The 24,119-nt window shown below is 38.8% G+C and overlaps 1 protein-coding gene across 6 annotated transcripts in view; it reads left to right on the forward strand.

The window, feature by feature from the left end:
• Positions 1 to 34: 34 nt before the first annotated feature.
• CEP57 (centrosomal protein 57) overlaps positions 35 to 24,119 on the forward strand; it is a 43,430-nt gene continuing 19,345 nt past the window's right edge. For 2 of the 6 annotated variants that reach the window (XM_008020600.3, XM_073020476.1), the window contains exons 1-4: positions 187 to 758; positions 9,742 to 9,898; positions 23,434 to 23,613; positions 23,970 to 24,091. In XM_008020600.3, the coding sequence (XP_008018791.1) occupies positions 714 to 758; positions 9,742 to 9,898; positions 23,434 to 23,613; positions 23,970 to 24,091 (504 nt within the window). In that variant the 5' untranslated portion in view covers positions 187 to 713. Of the gene's footprint in view, positions 155 to 185; positions 759 to 923; positions 1,135 to 4,714; positions 4,812 to 9,741; positions 9,899 to 23,433; positions 23,614 to 23,969; positions 24,092 to 24,119 lie in introns of those variants that run through there. The other 4 variants (XM_038005301.2, XM_008020602.3, XM_038005302.2 and 1 more) reach the window with 4 other exon arrangements.

Consider the following 24,119-nt stretch of genomic DNA (forward strand, 5'->3'; position numbering starts at 1 on the left):
CTAACAGCCAGTCCCAGGTTTGGGTGAGAGCGCCCCAATCCAATTGGGCAAATGTTCGCGAAAGGCTCGTTCTCTGCCGCAACTTTTTTATCCTTGCTTTCTATTGGACTAAGTCGTTAAGTCCCTCCTAATCCTATTTGTTATTGGCCAAAAGGTAAGTACTTCACCTGGAGAGGCGTCCCCGAGGCAAACTCACGCTCTCTCCTGCGTTTACTCCGAGGGAACTCGTGGAGTGCTTTAACTTCGCCTTCGCTTTTGTTTTATCTCCATTACTCCGTTCGGTTGCCACTGGCGACAACACTACTCGCCCACGCTTCTTACTGGAGGAGGCCCGCCCCACCGTAGAATCCCCGCAGAGCCGGCCAGTAGCCCGCGGCGTTGTCGGCCCCCAGCGGGCCCAGTTACGCGCTACCTTGTGACGTCACCAGGGAAGAGGCGGATTCTCTCCTGCTACTAAAAGACGTCTGCTGTTTTGATTGGCTAGGGAAGACGTCCGTTAGGACGTGTTGCCTTTTCTGTGTACGGTGTGAGCGTAGGCGGCCCTGAGGGGGTGTGTGGCAGGGGTTTCCAAGCCGAGCACCAGCACCGTTGCCCTTTTCCATCAGGGGTTCAGCCCAGGGTCGCCCCTGGTGGGCGGCTCCCGAGTCTTGGAGAAGAGCACGAGAACCCAGACCGCCCCCAAGGTGCGGAGACCCCCCTGGGCAGGCTGAAAGATGGCGGCGGCGTCTGTGTCTGCGGCTTCTGGTTCCCAGTTGTCGGTAAGCAGCGGTTGGCGCGAGTGGGCCCCACGTCGTTCCCAAGGGCCTCTTTGAGTTTCGTCACTTTCAGGGCTCTGTCAGTCCAGCTTCTGAGTCAATTCCGGAGGACGGCGGGAGTGCCTAGATTGCCCCGCGCTCCCCAAGCTTCCATTCACTGTTCCTCTGTCGAGACTGCACCCTCTGGCTTCCAGTGAAACTGGAACAGAGACTGGCCGTCTCTGTTCCCCATCCCTCATTCACCTTTCGGCGTAGCAACCCCGGTTGCCTAACATTCCCAAGGCCCAACTGGGCTAACGGCCCACTCCCTGGCCTGCGAAAACGTAGCTCCTTTGGTCACGTGAGTTCAGCGGCCCCTCTAGGAAACTCGCCAGAGCAGGTAGGCGCGCCGGTGATTTTAAGAGACAGCTGCAGAGTAGTAGTCCGCCGTCTCTCGAGCGCTTACTAGTCGTTGCTTATGCTGTTAACTATCCCTGCAGTGCCTCCCACTGCTGTCCACATGAACTTCGTTGTGTGATCCTCGTAGCCGGAGCGCGCGCTTCCCGCCACCTAGAATTACTGGAACTTCACTGTGGAAATGCCATTTTGGAGAGGCGATAGGGGGAATTGATTTTAAATATTGTTTTTGCCTCATCAAAGGTCACCAGCCAGTTTATTAACTGATATTCACTGGTATTTGTCAAATTGGAGTGTCGAATGCTTACGTTGTTGAAAACCGCGGCGTTGGAAAGCTTTGATAGGAAGTAAATGTTGGAGCTCTTATTTCTGCACTTAGGAAATATTCGATGCCTGGCATACTGTTAGGGTTCAAATGAATAGAGTAGAAACCCTGCTTTGAAGGGCAAAGCACTGAAGAGAAACTACACGTAATTAGTGATTACTACGCAATACAGTTTAGCAAGTGCTACCTTAGTAGAATAATCTAGAGGGGCGTAATTAACAGTGCTTGGATAGGCCAGAGAAGGTTTCTTAGAAGGGAAGATGGAGCTAGTTGCGTGTCGAAGGAATTGTAATTGCTTGTCCCAAGAGTAGAGGAAGGAGAAAAAGGCACTATAGGAATTTTGGAGTATGTGCTAGGACAGTGGTGCTTTCAGGAAACTTTAGTTCGGAATGAGAAGTAGTAATACGGAGGTAGAGTTGGATGAGGTGAATTGGAAACGTAGGTAAAAACGTGGAAAAAGGATGGTGAGGGAAGGAACTAGAAGAATATCAGGGTAAAGTTATTTTCTAGAATCTAAGCGGAGTGGGGAATGCCAAGAAAGTCTGGTCACCTTGGGCTGGGCGCGGTGGCTCACGCCTGTAATCCCAGCATTTTGGGAGGCCGAGACGGGCGGATCACGAGGTCAGGAGATCGAGACCATCCTGGCTAACACGGTGAAACCCCATCTCTACCAAAAAATACAAAAAACTAGCCGGGCGTGGTGGCGGGCGCCTGTAGTCCCAGCTACTCGGGAGGCTGAGGCAGGAGAATGGCGTGAACCCAGAGGCGGAGCTTGCAGTGAGCTGAGATCGCGCCACTGCACTCCAGCCTGGGCGACAGAGCGAGACTCTGTCTCAAAAAAAAAAAAAAAAAAAAAAGCCTGGTCACCTTGGAGAAGTCAGTTTCAGCTTTCGCAGACTTGTTAGAATTTGTAATAATGGGACCAAAAGTATTGACAGTGGAGAAATAAGAGCTGGAGAAATAAGAGCTCCAACATTTACTTCTATCAAAGCTTTCCAACGCCGCGGTTTTCAACAACCTAAGCATTCAGCAGATGGGAATTAGAAGTTTGCAGAGAGGTTTGGGGAAGTTAAGGAGAAGTAATGAAAGCAGCAATTTAAGGTTATTCAGGATTAGGTCAGTAAAAGAAAAAAGTAAAAGAAACTATTAGAAGTGTCAGCAGATGGATGAGATTTTATAGGAGAAGTGATTAAACTTGGGAGAAGAGGGCTTTTCACTGCTCTCAACAGTTAAGCACTTGAAGACTGAACAAGGAAAAGGAATACTCATACAAATGTTGAGTCGGTGCGTGGCTCATGCCTGTAATACCAGCTACTAGGGAGGCTGAGGCAGGAAGGTGACTTGAGCCCAACGAGTTCGAGGCTGAAGTGAGCTATGATAGTGCCACTGCTCTCCAGCCTGGGCGACAGAGCGACTCTGTTTCTATAAAATAAAATATTAAATAAATGTTTAATTGAGCTGCGTTATGCCAAGGACACCTAGCTGAGCATTGGCACTGGGATATAGTCAGCTCTTAGTACTTAATACGGTAGCCTTGACAGAAACCCCAAAGACCGTTCATTAGGAAAGCATATACATTTTTTTGTGCTAAGCTCAGCTTTAATTGGATTCTAAATATCAAGGGTACACTAAGAGTGTCTAGGATCCTCCGCAAACCAAAGTATAACAAGCATAACTCAATCTGCTACATCAAAATGTCTAATTTGGAAGCTACTGTTTCTCAAAACAAAAATGACTAAATTTAGTTGGTTTCTTGGTGCGTAAGAAAAGGTCCTGCTTAGATGTCCCATCAGAAATAAGGCTGCCATTTCCAAAAGCATTGGAAAAGCACTTAGCTTAACAAACAGCTGATCTTAACAGTAGGCAACATTTAAAAAAAAAAAAAACTTGTTAAAACTATACCATGAACTGAAAACACAACTCGTATTCAGATTTCCCCGTTGTGAAGATTAACAACTGTTACATTCAACTGTTTTCGACATTGATAAACCCATATGGAGCTACTTATAAGTACATTGAGATGCTTTACAGGCCAGGATTTTTAACAAGTAGATTAATGAATAACCGTCTTTAGGAAGCCTCAACCCTGTAAATCTCAAATGTGAACAACATGGAAGTAGGGCGATAGGTTTCAGTTAGGTCTAGGTAACATTTATTGAGTGATTGCTCTTGAATTGATAAATTCGACTGGTGGAAAAGGCAGGAAAGCAACTATGATTGGGTATAATGAAATTAATTCCATATAGAAGTATGGACAGCATTGCGTTGAAACACACAAGAGTGTCTTTCATGTCAGCCTTGTAATGTTTTCACAGTAACCTTGGTGATTAATGAACTAATCTCTTAATTTGTCTCTCTGACTTTTTAGATAGTTCCTTCGACCAAGCTGCACAGTAGCTCCATATTAATTTCCCTTAAAAATGTTTTATGGCTATCATACATTTTATAATATTAAATATAAGATTTACTTTTTGAGAATAATAAAATGAATACCTTCATGTATTCATGTACCTCTTTGTGTCTTCCTTCTCCTTCCCACGCCCACCCAGTACCTCATATTTTAAGATTATAATGTATGGTATTTATATAGGACTATCTGGCATGCATAGTCCTTAAAGGCACTTTAAGCACTTTTCATGTATTAATTCATTTAATCCTCACAATAACCTTCTGAGACTGGCATTAATATTTCCTTTTTCAAATGAGCAAAATGAGTCACAGAGAGGTTGAGTCAAAAATCTAGCTAGTAAATGACAGTATCTTAATGGGCTTTGGATTTAATAAGTTTTGTTGTTCATTTGTTTGCCAGATATTATAAACAACATTGTTGTATTCATTCTTATATGCTGTACATGGCAAATGTTTCTCCAGAGTGCAGTTCTCGAAGTATGGCCTCACAACCCTTGGAGATCTCCAAGACCCTCTCCGAGTCTACAAGATCCTTCTGTAATGACCACGTTTGTGGTAGACTAGATCTTCTTTAATATGTCAAACAAAATAACATATCCAACAGAGCGAATGTGGAACTAGATAAAAGAATCCAGCATTCTTTTTTTAAGGCAAACATTAAAGAGATCTGCAGAAATGTAAAATAGTTCTGTTCTTTTCACTAAATTTTTTGGAGTGTAAAGGGGTCCTGAGAGAAAATGTTTCCAAGGGGCAACTCTAGAGCAGTGATTGTTTTTTTTTTTCAGACCTCAGGCTGGGCTCTGGATTACAACTCAGTAGTGGGTCATGGAATATGTACTGTGACTCAACTCGTATCATTTTCAAGAAAGAAGAGAGAAAATCGTTCAGCTAATGTAACTGAATGAATTATCTGGTTCACAGAGCACGTGCGTCTTCAGCTTTACTCGGTCATACTAAATTGTTTTACCAAGTGATTATACCAACAGCCCTCTTTATTCTGTGTCCTCTTAAATGGATGGTATTGTCTCACTTGTAAATTTTTGCTGTGTGTGTGAAATGATGTCCTATTCTTTTTCTGATTTGTGCTCCTCTTATCATTGGTGAATATGCACCCTGTTTTTTTCTTACCTTTACTTTCTTGTGTGTGTGTTTTCTTCTGTGAAATACCTGTTCGTGTCTTTTGCCTGTTTTTCAATTGGGTTGCCTGTTCTTACTGATTTATAGGCATTCTTTCACATATTGTGGATGTTAATTATCAGTTTGTTAAGACTGTTCCAAGGACATGTTGGCTTGTCTTTGATACCTTTTGATTAATAGTTGTTACTTTTAGTGTAAAATTTGTTAGTCTTTTTATAATTAGTGATTGCTGTTTAAGAAATTCTTCCTTTCTCCAAGGCCTTGGTTGTATTCTTCTGTATTTTTTTCCTACATGTTTTAAAGTTGGAGACTTTTATGTCCTTAATTTACTTGAAATTAATTTGTATGCTGAGAGATAGGGATCCAATTTAATGGTTTTACTTAAAATACACAATTTTCCCCACACTACTTGTTGAAAATTCATCCTTTCTCAAACATGGTTTGCAATATGTTCATTTCCATATGCATATGGGTGTGTTACCTGGCTGTTTATCCCTTTGTTGTATTTGTCTCTCCTACTCAGATACCCGCTGTCGAGGCATTTACCTCCTTGTTACTCAAGAGAAACATTAGCTATTGTTGGTCCTTTGCTTTTCTTCAGTAGAAATTCTAGAACCTGCTATTGGAATTTTGATTGAGATTTTATTGAATTTCTAGCTTAATTTGGGTATAACTGATATGTTTAGGATATTGACCATTCTGTCGTTATGCTACTCCATTTATTTAGAACTTTTACATTTTTCAGTACTTGTATAATTTCATGTCTTGTATATTGTTCAATTTATTTCTAGTTTTTAGTTGCGTGATATATATTTTCATAAGTTACATTTTCTAATATATAAAATTACTGACTCTTGCATATCTATTTTACCCAGCAATCTTCCAGACTTAATTCTCATAATTGAAGATTTTTTGTTTTTTTCTAGTTAGATGGTCATAATCCAAAACTGGGATTCTTCCTTTTCAATCTTAACAGCTGTTATTCTTTTTTTTTTAAATCTTAGTGTGCAGACTAGGAAACGAAATACAATCTTGACTAGAATTGATGTAGATATCTTTGTCTTATTGCTGATTTTAAAAGGAATATTTCAAGTTTTCCATCATTAAGTATGTTTGCCATGTTTTCTTGTAAAACTTTGTATTATCATAAGGAAATAAGTTTTTTAAAAAATAATAGCTGGATGTTGAATTTTATTGAATGCTTTTTTACATTCATTGATGATTGTATTGATTTTTACTTTGAAGCTATTGCATTGATTGCGCTGCTCAGAGCTCTACCTCATGTTTCTCCACCATTGGACCTTGACTTCTCCAATTTTATTTCCTCAACATGTGTACACAAACTCTTTTTTCAGCTAAACTAATGTATTCATTGACCTAGAAATAATTGCCTTTCATACCCATTTCTAGCTTGCCTATTAGAATACATGTCAATCTACAAGATCCAGTATCGATTTCACCACTAATAAAGACCTTCTTTTACCATACTGATCTGAAGCAATATTCTATTGAATGCATCTGAATTTAATTTGCACTTAGTCTCTATCACATCCAGTTTAGCAGTTCCCACCTACTCCTTTGTATTTGAGTTTTATCTAGCTAATGTCTTGCAGCTGTGTTGCATGTTCCACTTATAAAGAAAGCAAGTAATATGCATTTTTAAATTATGCTTCATACTTCACACAGTGTCATAAAAGATGTTCAGTAAATATTTGTTGAATTGTGTGTTCCTAAATGAGATATTTGCCCTAACAACTAAAGGCTGCAGGAAAAGATAGTGATCACGTTAAACATTTTGCCTTTAATCCTGAAAGTTTCTCCTACAATCATGTTTTGTTTGGAATAATTTTTACTGAGTGCTTAGGGTCATGGAAAGATTAGTGAATTGGGAGTTAGACTTGGGCTTCTTTCTACACAGCCTTCCTATGATATTTGTGCTATTTGTTACATATAAAGAAGCTCAAAAGCTTTTGATGATCTCTTAAAGGGTTATAGTAACTTTGCTGAAAAGGATAATCTTTTATAAGTGATGTGCAGTTTCCTGTTTGTGGAGGAAATGTGTAGTTAATATTCAACAGATTTATTGAACAGAATGAAAATCCTTTATTAGAACTTAATTTCTCCAGCAAAAATGCTACACCAACTGGGTGTCCTAAAATTATTTTAATTCTATCACTGCCCAGATGTAGCTCAGACCCCCATACATTAAGGGGCTCCATTTCACAAGACTGCCCGCCCCCAAGTCAAGTCAGAGTTCACAGAGCATCTACATTTCTGCTCAGCTGACTACAAATTAAGGGATTCCTGCAACTTTCCAAGAACGGCTCACAGTATTCAGGAAAGACTGTACTTAAGCAATTTCAGTTATATAAAGGACACAACTCAGGAACAGCCAAATGGAGGAGACATAGGGCAAGGTGTGAAAGGGCTTCTATGTTCTCTGTGGTACAGCACCTTCCCGGCATATCAGTATGTTCAACAATCTAGAAGCTCCCCAAACCTCATTATTCAAGAGGTTTCATTGAGCTTTCATTACATAGGTACATAATTGAGTAATTTATCCACTGGTCACTGGGCTCAATCTCAGCCCCTTACCTCCCCTGAGGTCAGGGCCTAGGGCTGAAATTTGTAACTCTTACCCACCGCACCTCCCTCCCCCCCAACACACACACACACACACACACACACACGGAGTCTCACTCTGTTGCCCAGGCTGTAGTGCAGTGGCCCAATCTTGGCTCACTGCAACATCCACCTCCTGGGTTCAAGCGATTCTCCTGCCTCGGCTTCCCGAGTAATTGGGATTACAGGGCACGACACCACACTCGACTCATTTTTTTATATTTTAGATAGAGCCAGAGTTTCACCATGTTGGCCAGGTTAGTCTCGAACTCCTGACCTCAAGTGATCCACCCAGCTCAGCCTCCTAAAGTGCTGGGATTACAGGCATGAGCCACCGTGTGCCTGGCTGAAATTTGTAACTCTTTATAATCTAGTGGTTGGTTTTACTGGCAACCAGCTCCCAGAAGATGCCTTCAAACCTGAAGCTATCTAGGTGCCCTACCTTGAGTCCCCTCATCAGCCTAACAAGGATACCCTATCACTTAAGAAATTCTAGGAGTTTTTGAATCTCTGTCTGAAACCAAGGACAAAAGACTAAATATATTTTTTATTATACCACAGGGCATACAGATAATAAAAATGTATAGGTCATGAGGAGTGATATAAAATAGTAAAGGACAAACCCACTAACATATAAAATGTAGAACAGAGGTAGTTCCATTTTGGGAACTAGTTTATTAGTTAATCACATAATTAATGGGATTCTCCTGACTGGGCAGAGGGTGGTCGGCAAGTCACTTAATATTTTTGAATATTAAATGATAGGATTCTGGTGGGTTGTAAATAACCAATGAGAACTTGAGGTTCCCTGTGACTTTTAAGCTATGCAATAATTCAGGATGCTTTGCAAGACCTTTGACCATATTATAAAGAATTGAAAACTCAATCCTGTTTTCCAGTTACCTCTAAAACCAGATGCCAATTTGCTATTAAGTTTGGAAAATGCCAAATAGTAGTCTTTGTTATATGTGAACATACTATAGTATATTTAGCACTTATTTGAGTACCACCTTTAAGACGTGCCCCTACCCTCCTAAGCTCTTTGTCCCCACTTTTGATTTTCATAGCCATAGTGTGTTTTATATTTATATAAATAGAAAATCTTTTATATTTGCTTTCTTAAATCAACTGGAAATTTGCATGATTTTTAACATGGAAGTAAAATCTTTAAGATTTAAATACAGTGCGGATATTTCGATAACCGTTTTTTCAGGAGATTGTTTACTCTTTTAAATATTGTGCTCTTGTACTTTTATGAACACGGATTATTCTGGTAAATTTAAGTTTTCAAAGGTAAGAATTGAAAAACATAGTTTGCTGTGGCGGTTTGAGGAAGGAAAGTGGATGTCTGAACATTTTGAACAGCTAGCAGTCATATTTTCCACCTTAACCCTCAGCTTCTTAGTTACTTCCACCAGTCTGGTACCATCTGTCAATAGGAAGTTGCCTACAACAAATAAAACTCCACAGTTAGCATCCTCTAGGCTGAGATTATTATGTGGAATCCTAAATTTAACAGAATCTCATTTATGACAGAATGGTGTACTGTAGAAATAAAGTTTTATATTTGAGTGTTTGATGGGCCTTAATGTTTTCTAATTATTTTCTTTTTTGTTAATTAAATGTAAATTATTTGAGGCAGGGACAGTGCCTTATTTTCTTTCTGGAGTTTTGAATACTCTAAATATTCAAGTAGTAGTTTGTTGATGGGGAATAGAGTAATTCAGTCATTTGTAGCAATTTCTGGTCCTGTAAAAATAATGTATTTATTTTTCTGAATGTATATTTCACAGTATGTATTTTTAACTACAGTATTTACGTTCATTGTATCATGTAAGTATTTCTGCACAGCATTTGTATTCAAGTTGTTTGAAAGTTATTTTCTTTTGTAGTGTCTGGCCTATGGCTATATTTAGACTAATATGAACACTTTAAAAGTTGTATTTCTTCATTGATTGAATTTTGTCGTTTCTAGTCAGTGGATTTTTTTCTCTTGTCTGTATAGACAGTCTAGTTCTCAGTCATAAATATTTGTGGTTTAAACCGGCTATTTGTAGTTCACACTTTTGAAAGGTAATTTGTGTCTTTATTTTTTAGAACATCTTAGCTGAGCCATCAAGGTCTAATGGAAGCATGGTTCGGCATTCTTCATCTCCATATGTAGTATATCCTTCGGATAAGCCTTTCCTTAATAGTGATCTACGACGCTCCCCAAGTAAGCCTACACTTGCCTATCCAGAAAGCAACAGCAGAGGTAATCGAGCCTAACAAAATAGATGTTATTTATGTTTTCTTGCTGCTTTAAAATTCTTAACTTTGTCTCCATTATTTTGCAATTAGAGGAAAATATATTTCCCCTTTGTTTCCGGTTTTTAGCCCCCACAAAATATTATGCTTTTGTTGTATTCCTTATGTTGATTGTTGAACATCATCATCCACCAAATTACTGATGCTAAAACACTTTGAGTCATCAATGACTACTCTGTAATCCCCACTATTAGTCCGGAATGAAGACCTTTTTTGCTTCTGAAATATACCAAAAGCATACTGGTTTTTGTGCCTTTTTGTGTTCCCATTGCTTTGGTTCAGGCTTTCATCATCTGTAGCCCAGATGTTCATAATACATTCCTCATTAATCTCCCTGCCTATTTTCTCCTCCTCATCCCCAGTTAACAACATTTCTGTCATTTGTCATTATCTATCATCTCTCCCACAAAATTAAAGTTTTAGCATCTCTTCGTAGCTTACATAATAAAATCTTAATTTTTTATAACCTAGACCCTATCTGCCTCACCAACTTCATCCCTAACTTGTCTTCCGTTTTTACCTTTCCCATCCTTTGCTCTGGCTACTTTGAAATACATTTGTTCCTGGAACCTGCCATCTGTATTAGTTTTCTTGTTGCCTTAACAGATTGCCATGAACTTAGCTTTAAATATTTGTCATCTCAGTTTTCTGTCGGTTGGAAATCTGTGTAGGCTCATCTGGGTCTTCTGTTTAGAGCTTTACAAGGCTGAAATCAAGGTGTTGCTTGGGACTCTGTTCTTTAATAGAGGCTCTGGGGAAGATCTGCTTTCAAGCTCATTTAAGATTCCTAGCTAAATTCAGTTCCTTGTCATTGCAATACTGAGATTCTGTTGCATTGTAGACTCTTACTTGGGGACAGTCTTTGCTCCTAGAAACTGTCCTTGTTCCTTTATGTTTTCCTTATGGTCTCCTACAGTAACAGTAGGTAAGGTCTCTTATGTTTCTCTTTTTTTTTGTTGTTTGAGACAGAGTCTCCTGTCGCCAGGCTAGAGGGCAGTGGCGCAATCTTGGCTCGCTACAACCTCCGCCTCCTGGGTTCAATCTATTCTCCTACCTCAGCCTCCTGAGTAGCTGGGACTACAGGCACGCGCCACCATGCCCAGCTAGTTTTTGTATTTTTAGTAGTAGGGACGAGGTTTCACCATGTTGGCCAAGATGGTCTCAATCTCTTGACCTCGTGATCCACCTGCCTCGGCCTCCCAGAGTGCCGGGATTACAGGCGTGAGCCACCGCGCCTGGCCGAGTCCCTTATGTTTCAAATCTCTGAGTTCTGCTGTTACATTACTCTAACAGCTGGAGAAAATTTTCTGGTCATGTTATTAGATTGGACCCACTCAGATAATGAAAGGATGGTTTTGATATTAAATTTGTTAATCATCGATGTTTCTTCATCTATATCTTTTAAAATACACCCACATTATACTTTGTGTATGTGTGAAGTTTAAATGAAATGTCTTTGCTTTATTTGGGATGCTACGGCATTTCCTTTTTTTAAAAGTTGTGTTTAATCACTAATACTGCAACAATTATTTGTGTTGATGATTCTCTAGGTAAAAGAAATGTTATATTTTTGGCATCGTAGGCTAAACAGGCATTTGTAAATTAGTTGAGGAACATTTTTTGTTTCAGTTGGGGTATGTATTGTAAGTATCCTAAAAATCTTAGAATGAACCTCTTCTGTAAACTGGACTGATTGTACAGTAAAATACCAAGTAGGTAATGATATCCAAATACCAGTTTAAATCCTAACCTATAATAGGTACTGAAAAGTGTTTGTGGAAATAAATGTGACTAAATAGTGTGAAGTCTTTTAAGAATTTTAGTACTCTATAATCGCTAACCTAGAAGCCTCTTTGTTGTAAGATACCGTGTCTCTATGATAATGAAAATTTTTAATTAATGGTTAAAGCAGTTGATAAAGTTCTACACATCAGAGTATAGCAGGTTGGCAATTTAAGAAAATTAAGTTGCATGACATTCAAACATTGTAGATTTAAAAAGCAAAAAAAGTAACTGAAGCCCACAGTAGAGCAAAAAAAATCAGTTTCAGTAAGTTTCTTATTCAAAAATAAACACAAAACAAAATATCCGTTTACAAAGTTCTAACAGGAACACAAAATCTAAGAATTTAGATATTAATCCTTCAACTACAATGTTGTATCTAGTTCTGATCTTTACATCCATGAAAAGAAACTTAAAAAGTTCAGAAAATGACAAATGACTAACAAAGAATAAAAAAATAAAGAAGGCAGATTTATTCACAGAGAATAAGAAAAATTTTAGCACAGCTTGTTACTAATAGAGCTAAATTCTGCTTGAGTGCAACATCAGTGGTTTCAAGGAATAAAAGAGAAGGGAGAAGCAGGGCGGAGATGGAGAGGAAAAATAAACAAGATGAAAAGTAACCTTCAAAACAGTAAATAAGCTTTTATGCCTTTAGAGCATGATGGTGTGAACTGTTTAAGCAATGTCCCAGAATAATCATTAAAATCCATTATCCTTTTATAGTGTGTGTTAATCCAGTGATACTTTCCAAATGGGAAGGAAAGACACAGAAATCACCATCTCCTTCTCACCCATAAAAAAGTAAAGGCTGTGAGATACGAACAAAGACCGAGAGAGTTCAGAAAAGATAGTTGGGGGGAACAGTGATAAGTGTGTGTTGGGGAAGTTAGAGGAGAGGTCTTGAAGACCTCTCAGAGGAAAAACGAAATAGTAGATAATCTGAGCTTTAAAGAATGAGTACGTTTCTATAAGAGGAAAAGTTCAATAAGAGAACAGCATGTGAAAGGTTTGTATACTCGACATGATTTTTTTTTTTCTTTTTTTTTTTTTTTGAGACAGTCTCGCTCTCTCGCCCAGGCTGGAGTGCAGTGGCGTGATCTTGGCTCACTGCAACCTCCGCCTTCCAGGTTCGAGTGATTCTCCTGCCTCAGCCTCCCGAGTGGCTGGGATTACAGACACATACCACCATACCTGGCTAATTTTTGTAGTTTTAGTGGAGACAGGGTTTCACCATGTTGGCCAGGATGGTCTCAATTTCTTGACCTTGTGATCCACCCGCCTCAGCCTCCCAAAGTGCTGGGATTACAGGTGTGAGCCACTGTGCCTGGCAAACCTGACATGATTTTTATTGCTTCATCAAGGACATTGTGGCTCAGTTTTTTCTTACTGGGAATTTATGACAGTGAAGAATACATGCCTAAAATAATAGTTGAGTGTTACTACCTTGATTTGAGCTAAAATTAGGAATTTTACCCAACATTGCTTTTGCATCATCGTTGGCAAACTTCAACACAGTGAAAAAAGTGAAGTCTTACTATTAATAGTATAATGAAAATAGTATTGACCTCACAGGCCCTGGGAAAGGCCTCATGAGCCCTGCCCTCAATGTGCCTATGCCCCACATTTTGAGAACCACTGTAATCAAGGATATGAGTACATCCAGAGTAGTATTTTGTTCATGTAAATACTTTTTTAAATCAGATATGAGAAGAATGTAGATAGCAGCATTTGTTCCACAATCTAGATGATAGCTCCTTGAGGCCAAAGACTGTCTTCACACCTTGCAGAGTTCTTCACACATCATAGTGGTCTATATGCTTGATGGACTCAGGTTTACGTCAGAAGTAAGTCTAAACTGAAACAACGAGACAGGAGACTGATTAAGGAAGGATTTATGCATATTTTGTTGTGGGGAATGAGGAAGATGGAGAAATGTTTGAGTCTAAGATTTCTAGTGTAGATGATTAGTGGTATGATTAGGACAGATCACAGAAAAAGCATACTTAGAGGAATTGATATAATTTTGGCTGTATCAAATTTGAGATGCCTGTGAATTAGATGGAGATGAATACTAAGCAAATGAAAATAAAGTCTGAAGTGTAATAGAGAACGCTACACTAATGAACTCAGACATCATCAAAGATACAGTAGTGGATGAAGCCTATGAGTATAGAGGGGTTTTTCCAGAAAAAGAAAGTAGAAGGAGAAAAGGACTTTGGAAACTACCACCGTGTGTAAACAGTAAACTAAAAAGTAGGAAAAGTTAGAAAGGTGGAGAACTACCAAGACAGCAATATTGGAGAAATCAAAGATGCATATTACAGATCTGGGTACCCCCACCCCAATCTACAACAACATAAACCTGTGTTTATGTTAACGGCAGAAATGTCCCAAGCAATAAATAGACCCAGCTGGACTTGAAGAACATTAGGGATTCAAACATGGCTAGCACTTTCCATCTTTTTTATTTATTTTTTATTTTTCCCAGCTTGTAACTAGCTTCATTTTTTCTAGCTACAAAGAAGCCGTTTTTTTTTTTTTTTTTTTTTTTTTTTGCCTAGCAGGAAACATTACTAACAATTACTGAGTTTTAAGTTGAACCAGTTCTGGCTTTGACGTTTCAGACAAAAGTCCCAAGAAGACAAGCATTGTCTAGGTTTCAGTGTGTGTCACTTGTGGATCAGTTAGATTTGTCAAAGGATAATAAAGTTGTAGGTATAGCCATGTTGAGGTAAGGGGAAACTCTCAGAAAAACAGGTATATAAGTCAGGCAAACAGTTGCAAAGATGTGTGCATACAGCAAAATATAAGAAAAATTCACGGAAACAGAATTAGGAAATATAAAATATAATGAAAAATTTGAAATTTATTAGGTATGACAAATATGATAAAAGCCAATATATGCTTTTTAAGTAAAACCTGAAATAAAATGAATCATAAAAAGTAAATAGCTGACAAAAGTGTTTACTATCACACAAATAAAAACGATTGATGACAGTACTACTGTCAAACAGAATAGTATGGACAGATAGCAGCTTCATGTAATACTAAATAAAAATAAATAATACCTAGTTTAAAAGTGAGAAGGAGAAATACCCAAGTACAGAAATAAAATGAGTTTCAAGCCAGGACAGTAAGGGTGGAACTAAAGCCAAAACCCTTAGGGACAGTATTAGGCGTCTTGGCATTAGGTATAAGCCTTAAGTGTTGGGGTACAGTAGCAGAGATGATAGAATTTTAAATGTGTAGGGACTGGAGAACAAAGCTCTAGGCGCCTATGAGGCAACTTCTGGAATACTTTGAAAAGCTGGATGTGATGAGAGTTGTCAAAGCAGAACTGGAACACTGCAGCCCGTGGTCTCAGGAAGAGACTGGATTAAAAAAGTCACCTCTGATAAGTAAACCCAAGCTAATTTTATCTGCTCACTGAGGTGCATATGTGAAGACTTTACATAATGAGAGCTATACAATGTTAATGAAAATGCTTAATATTATAAATTGCATTTAAAGTGTGCTCATATATAAATAAATATGACATAGTAAAGGGCAATCTCACATATGAAAGCATTTTTAAAATGTATAGGATTTCAACAAAATGTTTATAATTACTACACCTAGATGGTAAGATTATGGGTGTATTTTTTTTTCCTTTTCAGTCATGTGTTTTCTGAATTATCCTCTGCATTTATTCAGTAATTTTTTAAAAAAGAAAACAATAAAACATTACACTTTTAAACAGGGATATAAAGCCATTCAGGAATACATAAAAGGAAAGCGCACACCCCAGCATAACCCTGTGATATTACAGTTGCTGACATAAAGAACAAAAATGAAATGTTCAGCCAGTTTCAATAATAAATATAAATGCAGAAATAAAATGATAGCAAAATTGTGTACTGTTGGGTATAATTTAATGAAGGAGTGCAAAAAATGTTTGATATTGCAAAGTCTTTAGTAAGTTTGCCTGTGGTTCAGAAGAGGTTACGAAAACTCAATGGATGTTAAAGGACATTTAAAATTTTATTGTCCTATTGTATTTATCTGATTATTGCAGGTATATAAAAGAATTGTTCCCTTTAGTATTAATCTTATACCTAGGCTACTTCTCTTTTACTTCTAAGTGTCTTTTCAGTTGATTTTTCAGGTTTCTACCTGTGTATTTGTCTGTTTCATGTCCGCGTTTTTTCCAGTTAGATTGTAGTCTCATTGCATACCAGCAAGAATAAACTGACTGCAATAAAATGTATTAGTCTCCTGTTTGAGGCTTGTCATATCCTAGGCGCTGAAAAATTTGGCAAAGGAATAAATTATGTTAATAAATGGACAAGAGTGCTTTGGGTTGAGTAAGAGGACTCAATGCTTCAAAGATGGCAGCTCTCCCTACCTATTGTATAGTTTAAATTAGTGTTTGGCAAAATGATTGTGAATGATTACTGGAAACATTTTAAGATTTATATAATAAAAGTGACTGGCAGAATCAGTGTTTATGAAATTTTAGTAATTGACATACTGGCACTAATTCCCTAATATTATTAAAGAATCCGGAATAGAAGAAAGATCTGAAACTGTCTTAGGGTGTGTATGTAACAGAATTGCAGTATCTAATATATATGTGTGTGAATTTAGTGTATGATCAATTTGACGTTTCAAGTTTCTCTTTAAATGCAAAAACACTTTTTTTATGACTTAACAAATGTAAAAATATGAAACTCTAAATACAATTTTAAAAATACAAAGTTTATCTGATCTGGTGGTTGGGAAGAACTTTCTAAGTATATAAAGAAAGAAAACATGATGGGAGGAAACACGACGCCCAAGACTCTTGTTAAAGCACTGATGACTTCTGACCCAATCATAAAGGTGACAGCAAAACCAGCTTACTTTTCAGAGTTCAAAAGAACCATCCTGGAATCTGTAAGACATTTGAGAAAAAGTCCTAGTCTTAAGTTCATTTTCTTCAAGTTCTTTTTGGAAGTAAGGTGGGTATAACTAATAGAGAAATAAAGAACAACTCGGTCTAGTTCCAAAATGGCCGAATAGGAACAGCTCCAGTCTCCAGCTCCCAGCGTGAGTGACACAGAAGACGGGTGATTTCTGCATTTCCAACTGAGGTACCGGGTTCATCTCACTGGGGCTTGTCGGACAGTGGGTGCAGTCCATGGAGTGTGAGCCGAAGGAGGGCGGGGCGTTGTCTCACCCTGGAAGCACAAGGGGTTGGGGAATTCCCTTTCCTAGCCAAAGGAAGCCGTGACAGATGGTACCTGGAAAATCGGGACACTCCCACCCTAATACTGCACTTTTCCAACGGTCTTAGCAAATGGCACACCAAGAGATTACATCCTGCGCCTGGCTTGGGGGTTCCCATGCCCACGGAGCCTCACTCACTGCTAGCACAGCAGTCTGACATGGAACTGCAGGTGGCATTGAGGCTGGGAGAGGGGCTCCCACCATTGCTGAGGCTTGAGTAGGTAAACAAAGCGGCCGGGAAACTCGAACTCAGTGGAGCCCAACACAGCTCAAAGAGGCCTGCTTGCCTCTGTAGACTCCACCTGTGGGGGTAGGCCATAGATGAACAAAAGGCAGCAGAAACTTCTGCAGACTTAAACGTCCCTGACAGCTTTGAAGAGAGTAGTGGTTCTCCCAGCATGGAGTTTGAGATCTGAGAACGGACAGACTGCCTCCTCAAGTGGGAGAACGGACAGACTGCCTCCTCAAGTGGGTCCCTGATCCCCGAGTAGCCTAACTGGGAGACACCTCCCAGTAGGGGCCAACTGACACCTCATACGGCTGGGTGCCCTGCTCACATGAAACTTCCAGAAGAAGGATCAGGCAGCAACATCTACTGTTCTGCAATATTTGCTGTTCTGCAGCCTCCGTTGGTGATACCCAGGCAAACAGTCTGGAGTGAACCTCCAGCAAACTCCACCAGACCTGCAGCTGAGGGTCTGACTGTTAGAAGGAAAACTAAAACAAAAAGAACATCCACACCAAAACCCCATCTGCACGTCACCATCATCAAAGACCAAAGGTAGATAGAACCACAAAGATGGGGAGAAACCAAAACAGAAAAGCTGAAAATTCTAAAATCAGAGTTCCTTTTCTCTTCCAAAGGAACACAGCTTCTCGCCAGCAATGGAAGAAAGCTGGACAGAGAATGACTTTGATGAGTTAAGAGAAGAAGGCTTCAAACGATCGGTAATAACAAACCTTTCCGAGCTAAAGGAGGATGTTTGAACCCATTGCAAATAAGCTAAAAACCTTTAAAAAAGATTAGATGAATGGCTGACTAGAATAAACAGCATAGAGAAGACCGTAAATGACCCAATGGAGCTGAAAACCATGGCATGAGAACTATGTGGCACATGCACAAGCTTCAGTAGCTGATTCAATCAAGTGGAAGAAAGGGTATCAGTGATTGAGGATCAAATGAATGAAATGAAGCTAGAAGAGAAGTTTAGAGAAAAAAGAGTAAAAAGAAATGAACAAAACCTCCAAGAAACATGGGACTATGTGAAAAATCCAAATCTACCTCTTCATTGGTGTACCTGAAAGTGACGGGGAGAATGGAACCAAGTTGGAAAACACTCTTCAGGATGTTATCCAGGAGGACTTCCCCAGTCTAGCAAGGCAGGCCAACATTCTAATTCAGGAAATACAGAGAACGCCACAGAGATACTTCTCAAGAAGAGCAACTCCAAGACACATAATTGTCAGATTCACCAAAGTTCAGATGAAGGAAAAAATATTAAGGGCAGCCAGAGAGAAAGGTGAGGTTACCCACAAAGGGAAGCCCATCAGCCTAACAGCGGATCTCTCTGCAGAAATTCTACAAGCCAGAAGACAGTGGGGGCCAATATTCAACATTGTTAAAGAGAAGAATTTTCAACCCAGAATTTCATATCCAGCCAAACTAAGCTTCATAAGTGAAGGAAGGAGAAATAAAATCCTTTACAGACAAGGAGATGGTGAGAGATTATGTCACCACTAGGCCTGCCTTAAAAGAGCTCCTGAAGGAAGCACTAAACATGGAAAGGAACAACCAGTACCAGCCACTGCAAAAACATGCGAAATTGTAAAGACCAGTGGTGCTAGGAAGAAACTGCAGCAACTAATGAGCAAAATAACCAACTAACATCATAATGACAGGATCAGATTTACACGTAACAATATTAACCTTAAATGTAAGTGGGCTAAATGCTCCAATTAAAAGACACAGACTGGCAAATTGGATAAAGAGTCAAGACCCATCAGTGTGCTGTATTCAGGAGACCCATCTCACGTGCAGAGACACACATAGGCTCAAAATAAAGGGATGGAGGAAGATCTACCAAGCAAATGGAAAACAAAAAAAAGCAGGGGTTGCAATCCTAGTCTCTGATAAAGCAGACTTTAAACCAACAAAGATCAAAAGAGACAAGATGATTACACAATGGTAAAGGGATCAGTTCAACAAGAAGAGTTAACTATCCTAAATATGTATGTGCCAAATACAGGAGCACCCAGATTCATAAAGCAAGCCCTTAGAGACCTATAAAGAGACTTAGACCCCCACACAGTAGTAATGGGAGTCTTTAACACCCTACTATCAGCATTAGACACATCGAAACAAAGTTAACAAGGATATCCAGAACTTTACCTAAGCTCTGCTCGAAGTGAACCCAATAGACATCTACAGAACTGTCCACCCCAAATCAACAGAATATACATTCTTAGCACCACATCACACTTATTCCAAAATTGACCACATAGTTGGAAGTAAAGCACTCCTCAGCAAATGTAAAAGAACAGAAATTAAAACAAACTGTCTCTCAGATCACAGTGCCATCAAACTAGAACTCAGGATTAAGAAACTCACTCAAAACCACTCAACTACATGGAAATTGAAAAACCTGCTCCTGAATGAATACTGGGTAAATAACGAAATGAAGGCAGAAATAAAGATGTTCTTTGAAACCAGTGAGGACAAAGACACAACATACCAGAATCTCTGGGACACATTTAAAGCAGTGTGTAGAGGGAAATTTATAGCACTAAATAAATCCCCACAAGAGAAAGCAGGAAAGATCTAAAATTGACACCCTAACATCACAATTAAAAGAACTAGAGAAGCAGGAGCAAACACATGCAAAAGCTAGCAAAAGGCAAGAAATCACTAAGATCAGAGCAGAACTGAAGGAGATAGACACACAAAAAACCCTTCAAAAAATCAGTGAATCCAGGAGCTGGTTTTTGGAAAAGATCAACAGAATTGATAGACTGCTAGCAAGACTAATAAAGAAGAAAAGGGAGAAGAATCAAATAGACACAATAAAAAAATGATAAAGGGGATATCACCACCAATCCCACAGAGATGCAAACTACCATCAGAGAACACTATAAACACCTCTACGCAAATAAACTAGAAAATCTAGAAGAAATGGATAAATTTGTAGACACATACACCCTCCCAAGACTAAACCAGGAAGAAGTTGAATCCGTGAATAGACCAATAACAGGCTCTGAAATCGAGGCAATAATTAATAGTCAGCCAACCAAAAAAAGTCCAGGACCAGATGGATTCACAGCTGAATTCTACCAGAGGCACAAAGAGGAGCTGATACCATTCCTTCTGAAACAGTTCCAATGAATAGAAAAAGAGGGAATCCTCCCTAACTCATTTTATGAGACCCACATCATCGTGATACCAAAGCCTGGCAGAGATACAACAAAAAAAGAATTTTAGACCAATATCCCTGATGAACATCAATGCAAAAATCCTCAGTAAAATACTGGCAAACCAAATCCAGTAGCACATCAAAAAGCTTATCCACCACGATCAAGTTGACTTTATCCATGGGATGCAAGGCTGGTTCAATATAGGCAAATCAATAAACGTAATGCATCATATAAACAGAACCGAAGACAAAAACCACATGATTATCTCAATAGATGCAGAAAAGGCCTTCGACAAAATTCAACCACCCTTCATGCTAAAAACTCTCAGTAAACTAGGTATTGATGGGATGTATCTCGAAATAAGAGCTATTTATGACAGACCCATGGCCAATATCATACTGAATGGGCAGAAACTGGAAGCATTGCCTTTGAAAACTGGCACAAGGCAGGGTTGTCCTCTCTCACCACTCCTATTCCAGCATAGTGTTGGAAGTTCTGGCCAGGGCAGTCAGGCAGGAGAAAGAAATAAAGGGTATTCAGTTAGGAAAAGAGAAAGTCAAATTGTCCCTGTTTGCAGATGAAATGATTGTGTATTTAGAAAACCCCATCTCAGCCCAAAATTTCCTTAAGCTGATGAGCAACTTCAGCAAAGTCTCAGGATACAAAATCAATGTGCAAAAATCAGAAGCATTCCTCTACACCAATAACAGCCAAATCATGAATGAACTCCCATTCACAATTGCTTCAAAGAGAATAAAATACCTAGGAATCCAGCTTACAACGGATGTGAAGGACCCCTTCAAAGAGAACTACAAGCCACTGCTCAATGAAATAAAAGAGGACACAAACAAATGGAAGAACATTCCGTGCTCATGGATAGGAAGAATCAGTATTGTGAAAATGGCCATAGTGCCCAAGGTAATTTATAGATTCAGTGCCATCCCTGTTAAGCTACCAATGACTTTCTTCACAGAATTGGAAAAAACTACTTTAAAATTCATACAGAACCAAAAAAGAGCCTGCATTGCCAAGACAATTCTAAGCCATTAAAGCGATCATTAAAAAGTCAGGAAACAACAGGTCCTGGAGAGGATGTGGAGAAATAGGAATACTTTTACACTGTTGGCGGTACCGTAAACTAGTTCAACCATTGTGGAAGACAGTGTGGTGATTCCTTAAGGATCTAGAACTAGAAATACCATTTGACCCAGCCATCCCATTACTGGGTATATTCCCAAAGGATTATAAATCATGCTGTTGTAAAGACACATGCACACGTATGTTTATTGCAGCACTATTCACAATAGCAAAGACTTGGAACCAACCCAGATGTCCATCAATGATAGACTGGATTAAGAAAATGTGGCACATACACACCATGGAATACTATGCAGCCATAAAAAAGGATGAGTTCATGTCCTTTGTAGGGACATGGATGAAGCTGGAAACCATGATTCTGAACAAACTATCACAAGGACAGAAAACCAGACACTGCACATTCTCACTCATAGGTGGGAATTGAACAATGAGAACATGTGGACACAGGGTGGGGAACATCACACACCAGGGCCTGTCATGGGGTCGGGGGAGGGGGGAGGGATAGCATTAGGAGATACACCTGATGTAAATGATGAGTTAATGGATGCAGCACACCAACATGGCACATGAATGCATATGTAACAAACCTGCACGTGGTGCACATGTACCTTAGTACTTAAAGTATTAAAAAAGCCATGATGGGAAAGAATGTTAGGTATACCTCTGTGAAAAATCAAAACATCTGTACATCAGAACTAGAATTAAAGGCAGATAATAAAATGAAGAAAACTTTTTCCCGTACAAAAACGGGCAAAGGAAATTCATGAAAGGGAGAAAATTGGCCAATAACGTATACGAAAAGATTTACACTATAATGGAAATGGAAAATAGCTAGAAGTAGCATATTTTTCTCATTAGAATGGCTATGAATGTTCTTTGAGCCAGTAGTTGAACTTTTTAGTTTTTAATTATTGATCATTAGAAAATCTTTTAAGACAGATTGCATGAGGAAATTCTCACGATTTAATAATGCTAAAGTGAAAAAACCTACATACATTTTATCTCAATTTATTTTACACATACAGAAAAAAATTTAAAGAACAAAATGACAGTCATTATCTCTGGGTAATAGGATTATTAGTTATTATTCAGCGTGTTTTTTCTTAGTCTACATTTACTGCAGTCAACATAATTTATAATCAGAAACTTGAAGGGGAGTTTAGAAAGTACTTAAAATGCAGATTTTAAAAATAGTATTTATTTGCACTCGACTGTAACTCTACAGTTGGATTTTACATGTGCTTCTGTTAATAAAATGTCTTATTAGTTACTAGTTAATATATTTACTAATAATTTTAATTAATATATTAATAAGACAGTAATGTACTTTAGGACTGTTATGTGAACTTTGTATGATGGCTAATTTTTTTACCACTTTATAAAAGTCTTTGCAATTTTTTTACCATAGTAATGGGGCTTTTACTTGAACTCATTTCAAACACTCATTGTCTTTTTTTTTTTTTTTTTTTTGAGACGCAATCTCACGCTGTTGCCCAGACTGGAGTGCAGTGGTGCAATCTCAGCTTACTGCAACCTCCACCCCTCCCCTGGGTTCAAGCGATTCTCCTGCCTCAGCCTCTCAAGTAGCTGGGATTACAGGCGCCCGCCACTACACCCGCCTGATCTTTGTGTTTTTAGTAGAAACAGGGTTTCACCATGTTAGACTGCTCTCAAAATCCTGACCTCAGTTGATCCACCCACCTCAGCCTCCCAGAGTGCTGGGATGACAGGTGTGAGCCACCGCACCTGGCCCACTCAGTGTCTTTAAATTGATTTCTTAAAAAACAAACATGAGATAATTAACATTTTATTGTTCCCAAAGAATGATCCTCCACTGGACTCACCCATCAATTTTATCTTTTATTTAGATGAGTTTATTCTTTCTTAATATACTTTCACCACATATGCTGTTATAGCATCCATGTTTGTGTTTGTATTTGGCAGCCATATTTTCTGCTCTTAAGAATCTTCAAGATAAGATTCGACGCTTGGAACTTGAGAGGATTCAGGCAGAAGAAAGTGTGAAAACCTTGTCTAGAGAAACAATTGAATATAAGAAAGTACTGGATGAACAGATACAAGAAAGGGAGAATTCAAAGAATGAGGAATCAAAGCACAATCAAGGTTTGTTTATGAAGAAAATTAAATTCTATCAAATAAGTGTTGTGCAGTATTAAGTGTTCTAAAAGAAATACTACATTAGTGTTTTGTAGTGGTATCTTCAAGTACTACAAAACTGCATTGTATTCAGGTGCATTTTGAGGAGCAAATGCCGTTATCGTACATGGTATTTATTTACTGAATGCAAGGCCAGTTTTACTAGCATGTAGAAAGAGAATGATTTCGGTAATCTGAAAAGGTTTCTAGGTCTGTGGAAGGTGTTTTTATTGTATACACGGTAGATTCAAGTCCTGTTAACAGCTTGTTAAAACTGTTTTATGGGTGAGTTGATATCTGTTTTTCTTATGTATTCTTTTTAGAACTGACATCTCAGTTGTTAGCTGCAGAAAATAAATGCAATCTATTAGAAAAACAATTGGAATACATGCGAAATATGATAAAGCATGCAGAAATGGAGAGGACATCTGTGTTAGAGAAACAAGTAAGTAAAGCACCTCACAGACTGATAC

This window comes from Chlorocebus sabaeus, chromosome 1, assembly GCF_047675955.1.
Source record: "Chlorocebus sabaeus isolate Y175 chromosome 1, mChlSab1.0.hap1, whole genome shotgun sequence".
Lineage (NCBI taxonomy): Eukaryota > Metazoa > Chordata > Mammalia > Primates > Cercopithecidae > Chlorocebus > Chlorocebus sabaeus.